Source organism: Chelon labrosus (assembly GCF_963514085.1).
Source record: "Chelon labrosus genome assembly, contig: SCAFFOLD_39, whole genome shotgun sequence".
In the NCBI taxonomy this organism is placed as follows: domain Eukaryota; kingdom Metazoa; phylum Chordata; class Actinopteri; order Mugiliformes; family Mugilidae; genus Chelon; species Chelon labrosus.
This window is the reverse complement of record NW_028181538.1, coordinates 55220-65437: the sequence shown is the minus strand read 5'-3', so window position 1 is coordinate 65437 and position 10218 is coordinate 55220. Positions and strand designations below refer to the sequence as shown.

The following is a 10218-nucleotide window of genomic DNA, read 5'->3' as shown; positions in this document are numbered from 1 at the left end:
GAATCAGTCCAAAATCAGTCCAGAATCAGTTTAGGGTCAGTCCAGAATCAGTCCAGAATCCGATCAGAATCAGTCCAGAATCAGTTTAGGGTCAGTCCAGAATCAATTTAGGGTCAGACCAGAATCAGTCCAGAATCAGTTTAGGGTCAGTCCAGAATCAGTTCAGAGATTCATTTCAGATTCAGATTCAGAAAACTTAACTTGTCCCCGGAGGACAAATTAAAGCACAAATGAGCAGCTTCACGTGCAAGTACAAACATTTAAAAGGGCAAAAACCAAAAATGGAACAAATACAAAGTATATACAAGTTACCATGCCATAAATGTTATGACTGTCCAAAATGTCCATGGAGAGTGTAAACAGACTGTGTAAGTGACTAAAGTGCAAATGTAAACAGTAAACAGTAGTTACAGGGAAGATGTATTTACAAGTTATAGTCGAGGTAGAATGGGTAATAAATAAAAACAACCAAGAGTCTCTGGTATGTGAGTATGGGGGGGTGACTATACTATGACTGTGTGAGTTGGAGGAGAGAGAGAGAGAGAGAGAGGTGGGGGGGGAGTTGAGGAGGAGGAGGATGACTTTGGGGACGAAGATGTCTTTTCTCCACTGAGTTCTGCAGACGGGGTAGAGACGTTGCTGGCACCTTCTGAGAGTCTCTTCAGTGTTGGAGGAGAATCTCAGCAGGTTGTCAAAGATGGTGTCCAGATATCTGAACTCCTCGACCAGCTCCACTGGCTTCCCATGGATAATGGTGGAATAATTCAATTCAATTTTATTTATATAGCTTCAATAACAATACAAATCGTCTCAAGACGCTTTACAAAAACCCGGCCTGAAACCCCCAGAGCAGCCTGAAGGAGACGGTGGCAGGAAAAACTCCCTTTAACAGGAAGAAACCTCGAGCAGAACCAGAACCAGAACCAGCTCATATGGAGGGACCCATCTGCCTAAGGCCAGCTGGGTACAGACAGAAGAAAGAGAGAAGAGAACAGCAAAGAGAGAAGAGAAGAGAACAGCAAGATAAACATACATCTGTCATAGATACACATATCTGACTAAAGCGTACATGTGGAATCTTATGATACAAACTGATGATGTTACATGACAGTTCGAAAATGTAAGAGGAGTCATAGGCAGGTTGGAGAACTGTTAATAAGTCACCACCATCTCCTTGGTTTTACTGACGTTCAGTTCCAGGCGTGAGCTGTCGCACCACTCTATGAACTCCTGAAGAGCTGGTCCGTGGTGATGTGAGGGTCCCGACAGCAGAGACAGGAGAACTGTGTCGTCAGCGTACTTGACCAGGTGGCAGTTGGGCTGTGTGGATCTGCAGTCATCGGTGTACAGGATGAAGAGCAGGGGTGATAGCACACAGCCCTGGGGGGAGCCAGTCCAGGTGAAACAGAGGTCTGGGAAGGTGTTGTTGACCAGTACTCTCTGGGACCTGTTGGTGAGAAAGTCCAGCATCCACAGAATTAACTGGTCGTCTAGGTGGAAGCGGGAGGAAAGTTTTGTGGCCAGGATGTGGGGCTGCAGGATGTTGAATGCTGAGGAGAAATCAGCAAACAGTAGTCTGGCTGAAGAGTCGGGGTGTTCCAGGTGTTTCTGGATACTGTCCATGATGAATGTCTTTGCATCATCGACGCCTTTGCCTGCGCGATATGCATCATCACAAAGATGTTGTCTGAGCCAGGTGAGCTGTTCTCTCTGGTTCTCCTGAGGGCTCTCACCACGTCCTGTGAGTTGAAGGTGAATGCAGAGCCGCCAGGGTTGAGTGTAGATGTTACACTCTCGAGCTGGATGGTGTTGACTGTTTTGAATCTGGTGTAGAAGGAGCTGAGGTCGTCAGGGAGGGATGTGAGGCTGCAGCCTTTCACCTGGATGGTTCTGGGGATGGTAGCAGCAGTGTTAGTGGAGGCCATGGTTTTGAGGCCCTGCCAAGCTGAGCGTATATTCCCTCCGATGAAGTCAGACTCAGTCCAGAATGATGTGTGTGTTATTGTGTGTGTATTATCAGTATGTCGTGTTTCTCGGTTTGATAACAGATGTTTGCTTTGGTGACCTCAGGTTTTATATCAGAACATCCTGAGTTCTCTTTCAGACAGTTCTCAGTCTGTAAACAGATATATTTAGAGGTCAGAAGTCGCCATTGTCCACAGAAATAGTAGTTAGTTGTTGTTTTTATTGATTATGAACTAATTATTATTTACATTGTTATATATGTTGAGTTTGTTCTTTTAATTCAACAAATGAACAAACGATCAAAACTAGAGTTCAAGAAGCATCAGCCACCACAGAATGTTCAACATGATGTGTTTTTAGAGCCATAAAATAAATCCATCCAATAAGCAGAGAAGGAGCTCTGAACCAATCATGGGCCATCACTGGTTCTGGTTCGATCTGATCATTGTGACAACTTTAATTCATCAAAACAAACCCAGACTGAGTGTCAGCAGTCCCCTGGCCTTACAACTTCCTGTCAGAAACTCTATCTTTGTATGTAGAACCAGAACCCGTCTAGAGCGTTGACCAGCAGAGACTAAAATGAGCTCGTCAGTCGAGTCTCAGATGGCTCAGAGCTTCTCCAGGTTTCCGACTCCTCCTGAGGCAGACGGAGCGCTGTGATTGGTTGTTGACCAGACTCAGATTATAAGCATATTACATTCTGATCTGATTATAGTATCCCAGGTTTTCTGCTTCAATGAAAGTATCCTGTGGCTTCCAGAGCTCTCAGTTCCTTTAGAACCAGACCTTGGGTTTGGGTCACGTGTGTTCTCTGCTGAGCTGAGTCTAGTTGGAGACCACGGTCATGTGTCTGTTATCAGTTAGCAACTTCTTCTGTTAGCAACATGGACATCACAGACCCAGAGACCAGAAACCACAGACCCAGACCAGAGACCCAGAAACTACAGAAACCCAGCATCGACAGACCCAGGGACCTGAAACCAGAGACCAGAGACCTAGAAATTACAGAGACCCAGAAACTACAGACCCAGAGACCTGAAACCAGAGACCAGAGGCCCAGAGACCACAAACCAGAGACCAGAAACCACAGAGACCCAGAGACCTGAAACCAGAGACCAAAGACCCAGAAACCACAGACCCAGAGACCACAAACCAGAGACCAGAGACCCAGAAATTACAGAGACCCAGAAACTACAGACCCAGAGACCTGAAACCAGAGACCAAAGACCCAGAAACCAGAGACCCAGAGACCACAAACCAGAGACCAGAGACCCAGAAATTACAGAGACCCAGAAACTACAGACCCAGAGACCTGAAACCAGAGACCAGACCCAGAAACCAGAGACCCAGAGACCACAAACCAGAGACCAGAGACCCAGAAATTACAGAGACCCAGAAACTACAGACCCAGAGACCTGAAACCAGAGACCAAAGACCCAGAAACTACAGACCCAGAGACCTGAAACCAGAGACCAAAGACCCAGAAACCACAGACCCAGAGACCACAAACCAGAGACCAGAGACCCAGAAATTACAGAGACCCAGAAACTACAGACCCAGAGACCTGAAACCAGAGATCAGAGACCCAGAAACTACAGACCCAGAGACCAGAAACTACAGACCTAGAGACCAGAAACCCAGAAACTGCAGACCTAGAGACCAGAAACGACAGAAACTACAGACCCAGAGACCAGAAACCCAGAAACTACAGACCCAGAGACCAGAAACCCAGAAATTAGAGAGCTAGAGACTAGAAACGACAGAAACTACAGACCCAGAGACCAGAAACGACAGAAACTACAGACCTAGAGACCAGAGACCCAGAAACTATACCTGGAGACTAGAAACGACAGAAACTACAGACCCAGAGACCAGAAACCCAGAAACTACAGAGACCAGAAACTACAGACCTAGAGACCAGAAACTCAGAAACTACAGACCCAGAGACCAGAAACCCAGAAACTACAGACCTAGAGACTAGAAACGACAGAAACTACAGACCTAGAGACTAGAAACGACAGGAACTACAGACCTAGAGACCAGAAACTCAGAAACTACAGACCCAGAGACCAGAAACCCAGAAACTACAGACCTAGAGACTAGAAACGACAGAAACTACAGACCTAGAGACTAGAAATGACAGGAACTACAGACCCAGAGACCCGAAACCCAGAAACTACAGACCCAGAGACTAGAAACGACAGAAACTACAGACCCAGAGACCAGAAACCCAGAAACTACAGACCTAGAGACCAGAAACCAAGAAACTACAGACCCAGAGACCAGAAACCCAGAAACTACAGACGTAGAGACCAGAAACCCAGAGAGCTGCTGCTATCACACCAGAGTCCAGTTTGTACACATGACAAGGACAGTGATTGGCTGATGAGGGACACGCTGCCTCTAACTGAGTTTGTCTTGGAGACGCTTTGTCCTCAGTCTCTTAACAGGATGTTTGTTGACAGTCAGCTGACTCAACACACGTGCTGCTACTTCCTTGGCCCCGGTGACCTCTGACCCCCCCCCACCACCACTTACATCTGAGACTCCTCTCTGAACATCTTTGTCTTAAACAACCATCGTCTTAAATTGAGTGTTTTTTCAGTGAAGTTCTGAATGAACTTATGAACCTCCTGTTTGCGGCTGAGACCCAAGAGGCTCTGATTGGCTGCTGCTGCTTCTGGAGACGCGGCCTGAGCTCTGATTGGCTGCTTGTTGCATAAAAGAGAATATTCAGAGGACTGCAGAAAGTTATTTCTTCTTCCTCAGAAGATTCTTCAGGTACGTTTGGTTCTGTTGGTTCTTTTGGTTCTCCTGTCTCTTCTAGATTGTTCTGGCTCTGTTTCCGTTTTTGTCGTTTTATTCTTTATAGTCTTTTCTTGGATCTGTCCATCTTCTCATCCTCCCCTTTCTTTCCTTTTTCACTTTCCATTTTTCTCTTCCTTTACTTTTCTTTCTTCTCTTTTCTTCTCTTGTTTTTGTTTTTAACCTCCTCTTCCTCTTCTCTGTTTGTCATTTCTTCTCCTCTTCATCTGATGTTTTTTCTCTGACAGGAGGTCTCACTCTGTCAGATTTTTTGTGATCATGGCCGACTGGACGGACTGTCTCAACTTTGGGATCTCCATTGCCAAACAAGCCAGTGAGGTAAGAGACGCCGCAGCCAATCAGAGCACAGTGCTGATGGGGGACTGGAGGGGGTCCAATCAAATGCTGTTTGAGGGATTAAATGGACAGCTTCAGTCTGATCAGATCAGAGAAGAGGTTGATAATGATGTCATAGTTTTATCTGACCAGGTGTGTGACCAATCAAGTGCAGGCAGAGCAGGTGATATCATTAAGGTTCAGGTGAGGGTCAGTGTTGATAAAAACGTTCAGGAATGTCATGAAGTAAAGTTTAATGTCTGAGAGACGGCAGGTACACACACACCTGAGACACACACACCTGTCACACACACCTGTCACGCACACACCTGAGACACACACACCTGTCACACACACCTGAGACACACACACCTGAGACACACACACCTGAGACACACACACCTGTCACGCACACACCTGAGACACACACACCTGTCACACACACACCTGTCACACACACACCTGAGACACACACACCTGAGACACACACACCTGTCACACACACCTGTCACACACACACCTGAGACACACACACCTGAGACACACACACCTGTCACACACACCTGTCACACACACACCTGAGACACACACACCTGAGACACACACACCTGTCACACACACCTGTCACACACACACCTGAGACACACACACCTGTCACACACACACACCTGACACACACACACACACACACCTGACACACACACACCTGTCACACACACACCTGAGACGCACACACCTGATACACACACACCTGACACACACCACTGTGGTTTAGCTTCCATCACTGTTTTACTCAACTTGTCCTTGGACTCCTCGTCCTCCAGGTGGTTTGTCTTCACTATAACTCACACTGTCCTCAGAGACGCTGACGTATGACGTCACTGCTTCTGTCTCATCCAAACTGTTTCTTGCTGCCATGAAAGTGTCTCAGTCAGTGCAGTCCATGTCCTCACTGGTCCACATCTTAGATGTCCTCCTAGCAGGTGGATCATGACGTGGTCTGATAAGACATCTTTGACTTTAGTGTAGCAGTGGTCCAAAGTTCTGTCCTCCCTGGTGGGACAGCTGATAAACATTTCCTTTGTTAACGTCACCGAGGACAATAACTAAGGAGTCTGAATTAGTTTTGTCCACGTGTAGAATCTGGTCCAGTTACTTCCTGTACTCTTGTTACTTCCTGTACTCTTGTTACTTCCTGTACTCCAGTTACTTCCTGTACTCTTGTTACTTCCTGTACTCCTGTTACTTCCTGTACTCCTGTTACTTCCTGTACTCTTGTTACTTCCTGTACTCCTGTTACTTCCTGTACTCCTGTTACTTCCTGTACTCTTGTTACTTCCTGTACTCCTGTTACTTCCTGTACTCTTGTTACTTCCTGTACTCCTGTTACTTCCTGTACTCCAGTTACTTCCTGTACTCTTGTTACTTCCTGTACTCTTGTTACTTCCTGTACTCCTGTTACTTCCTGTACTCCTGTTACTTCCTGTACTCCAGTTACTTCCTGTACTCCTGTTACTTCCTGTACTCTAACTCCATCTCTGGTTCTTTTACATTTCTTCACCAGGTCGTCCTGTCTGCGTTTCAGCAGCAGAAAGAAGTGAAGCTGAAAAGTTCTCCGGCTGATTTGGTGACAGAAACTGATCAGAGAGTCGAGAAGATCCTGATCGCCTCCATCAGAAATCAGTACCCTCAGCACAGGTTCTACTCTGTTCTACTGTTCTAATGTAGGAGCCAGTACCCTCAGCACAGGTTCTACTTTGTTCTACTGTTCTAATGTAGGAGCCAGTACCCTCAGCACAGGTTCTACTCTGTTCTACTGTTGTAATGTGGGAGCCAGTAACCTCAGCACAGGTTCTACTCTGTTCTACTGTTGTAATGTGGGAGCCAGTAACCTCGGCAGAGGTTCTACTCTGTTCTACTGTTCTAATGTAGGAGCCAGTACCCTCGGCACAGGTTCTACTCTGTTCTACTGTAGGCACCAGTATCATCAGCACAGGTTCTACTATGTTCTACTGTTCTAATGTGGGAACCAGCACCCTCAGCACAGGTTCTACTCTGTTCTACTGTTCTAATGTAGGAGCCAGCACCTGCGGCACAGGTTCTATGTCCTACTGTTCTAATGAGGAACCAGTATCCTCGGCACAGGTTCTATTGTTCTACTGTTGGAACCAGTATCATTAGCACATGTTGTACTGTACAGATACAGATACAGATACAGAAAGCTTTATTAATCCCCGAAGAGCAATTCAGTTTCTACAATCCACCATCTAGACATACAACCATTCACACAGCAATAGTATATAGCAGGAGTAACGCGATGAGGTCTGGGTCCAAATACAATTTATAAATAAAAAGACATCAGAAGCAGAATAGATAATGATAAAAAGAATACAAATAACTGCTTGTCCTGATAGAGAAAAATAAAAATAAGATAAAAATAAAAATAAAAATACTGTAGGAACCAGTATCATCGGCACGGGTTCTACTCTGTTCTACTGTAGGGACCAGTATCATCGGCACAGGTTCTACTCTGTTCTGCTGTTCTATTGTACGGACCAGTAACTTGTGAATGTTCTCCGAGTGTCCCTGTCAAGTAACCTGTTGACCTTTGACCTCAGTTTCATCGGAGAAGAGTCTGTAGCTGCAGGAGAACGTCTGGAATTGACTGACAGCCCCACCTGGATCATCGACCCCATTGATGGGACTGTGAACTTTGTCCACAGGTGAGTGACTCTGCGCCCACAAAGTGATGTCACAAGGTATAGAACTACAACTCTTAGAACTGCAACTCATAGCACTAGCGCTCATAAAACTACAACCAACAGAACTACGAGTCATGGGTCAACAACAGGTTTTCTCACTGGCAGGTTTCCGTTTGTGGCCATCTCCATTGCCTTCACCGTCAACAAGCAGGTAGGCTCACCTGTCCATCCCACGTTACAGGTGAGGTGTGTGAGACAGGAAGTTGACTTGTTGTTGTTGTCAGACGGAGTTCGGGATCGTGTACAGCTGTGTGGAGGACAAACTGTTCTACGCTCAGAGAGGCCGAGGGGCGTTCCTGAACGGACAACCGCTGCAAACCTCAGGACAGGAAGGTGACGTCTTCATGTCCGTCCATCTGTCCTCCTAGTATGGATGATGGTTGGAACCTGAGTGTTAAGGTGGTATTGGAAATTGTTTTTAAGATGGGCTTTGGTTTATTGTTTGTCATCCAATCAGACATCAACAGGTGTGTGGTGGTGACGGAGATCGGGGCGGAGCGTGATGACCTGGCTCTGTCCACCATGACCTCCAACATCTTCAGGCTCCTGAAACTTCCTGTCCATGGGTGAGGACTCCACCTAGGCCCTAAATTAGATTAAATACATGTCAGTGACTGCTTCCTAAGTGGCTGCTTGTATGTTCTTGGCGTGTTCTTGGCATGTTGTAGAGTGCGTGCGTTGGGAACGGCGGCGGTCGACATGTGTCAGGTGGCCACAGGTGGAGCTGACGCCTACTATCACATTGGGATGCACTGCTGGGACATCGCCGCTTCTGCCATCATCGTCCAGGAGGCTGGAGGCGTCGTCATGGATACAGACGGTGTGTACCTGTGTGTACCTGATGTACCTTTGGAGGCGTGGCCTCCTCTCATTGGTGCGTGTGTGTCCTCAGGCTCAGAGTTTGACATGATGTCCAGAAGAGTCATCGCCGCCAGCTCCTTCGCTGTGGCCAATCACATTGCTCAGGTGATCCAGGTGTTTCCCTGTCGTCGTGACGACGATGACCCCTCCAGGTGTGTCTGTGGAGCGACAGGTGTGAACGGGCTGTAGATCAGGGAGTGACACAAGAACGTCCTGCAGAACGTCTGCTGATCTAACGTCAATAAAAAAAAGGAGACTGACGTCAATGTGGTCCTGGTCCTTATTCTACTGCTGGATGATGAATGAATGAATGAGTGGACGGATGAATGGATGAGTGGAAGGATGAATGGATGAATGGATGGATGGATGAGTGGATGGATGAATGGATGAGTGGAAGGATGAATGGATGAATGGATGGATGGATGAGTGGGTGGATGGATGGATGGATGAATGGATGAGTAGGTGGATGGATGGATGGATGGATGAATGAATGGATGGATGAGTGGATGGATGGATGGATGGATGAATGGATGAGTAGGTGGATGGATGGATGGATGAATGGATGAGTAGGTGGATGGATGGATGGATGGATGGATGAATGGATGGATGATTGGATGAGTAGGTGGATGGATGGATGGATGGATGGATGAATGGATGAGTAGGTGGATGGATGGATGGATGAATGGATGAGTAGGTGGATGGATGGATGGATGAATGGATGAGTAGGTGGATGGATGGATGGATGGATGGATGGATGAATGAATGGATGAGTAGGTGGATGGATGGATGGATGGATGGATGGTTGATGAATGGATGGATGGATGGGTGGATGGGTGGATGGATGAATGAATGAATGAATGGATGAGTAGGTGGATGGATGGATGGATGGATGGATGGATGAGTAGGTGGATGGATGGATGGATGAATGAATGGATGAGTAGGTGGATGGATGGATGGATGGATGGATGAATGGATGAGTAGGTGGATGGATGGATGGATGAATGGATGAGTAGGTGGATGGATGGATGGATGGATGGATGAATGAATGGATGAGTAGGTGGATGGATGGATGGATGAATGAATGGATGAGTAGGTGGATGGATGAATGGATGGATGGGTGGATTAATGGATGGAGGGATGAAGGAATGGATGAGTAGGTGGATGGATGGATGAATGAATGAATGAGTAGGTGGATGGATGGATGGATGGATGGATGGATGGATGAGTGGATTAATGGATGGAGGGATGAATGAATGGATGAGTAGGTGGATGGATGGATGGATGGATGGATGAATGGATGAGTAGGTGGATGGATGGATGGATGGATGGATGAATGGGTGGATGAATGAATGGATGGATGAATGGGTGGATGGATGAATGAATGAATGAATGGATGAGTAGGTGGATGGATGGATGGATGGATGAGTGGATGGATGGATGATTGATGGATGGATGAGTAGGTGGATGGATGGATGGATGATGGATG

General features: G+C 46.7%; 1 protein-coding gene across 1 annotated transcript; it reads left to right on the top strand.

Moving 5' to 3' along the window:
- The first annotated feature begins 4308 nt into the window (after positions 1 to 4308).
- Positions 4309 to 9157, top strand: LOC311509947 (inositol monophosphatase 1-like). Its single transcript, XM_084575403.1, has 8 exons — positions 4309 to 4749; positions 5022 to 5112; positions 6674 to 6807; positions 7728 to 7832; positions 7977 to 8022; positions 8096 to 8204; positions 8329 to 8437; positions 8540 to 9157. The coding sequence occupies exons 2-8, from the start codon at positions 5053 to 5055 to the stop codon at positions 8919 to 8921; spliced, it is 945 nt and encodes a 314-aa protein (XP_084431529.1). The 5' UTR covers positions 4309 to 4749; positions 5022 to 5052; the 3' UTR covers positions 8922 to 9157.
- The last annotated feature ends 1061 nt before the right edge of the window (positions 9158 to 10218 follow it).

Bases quoted from the DNA above. Each gene is read 5' to 3' on its own strand.
- LOC311509947 (XM_084575403.1), top strand. From the start codon at position 5,053: ATGGCCGACTGGACGGACTGTCTCAACTTTGGGATCTCCATTGCCAAA. The intron at 7,833-7,976 runs GTGAGTGACTCT...TCTCACTGGCAG, and splicing joins ACTGTGAACTTTGTCCACAG to GTTTCCGTTTGTGGCCATCT. The intron at 8,023-8,095 runs GTAGGCTCACCT...TGTTGTTGTCAG, and splicing joins CCTTCACCGTCAACAAGCAG to ACGGAGTTCGGGATCGTGTA.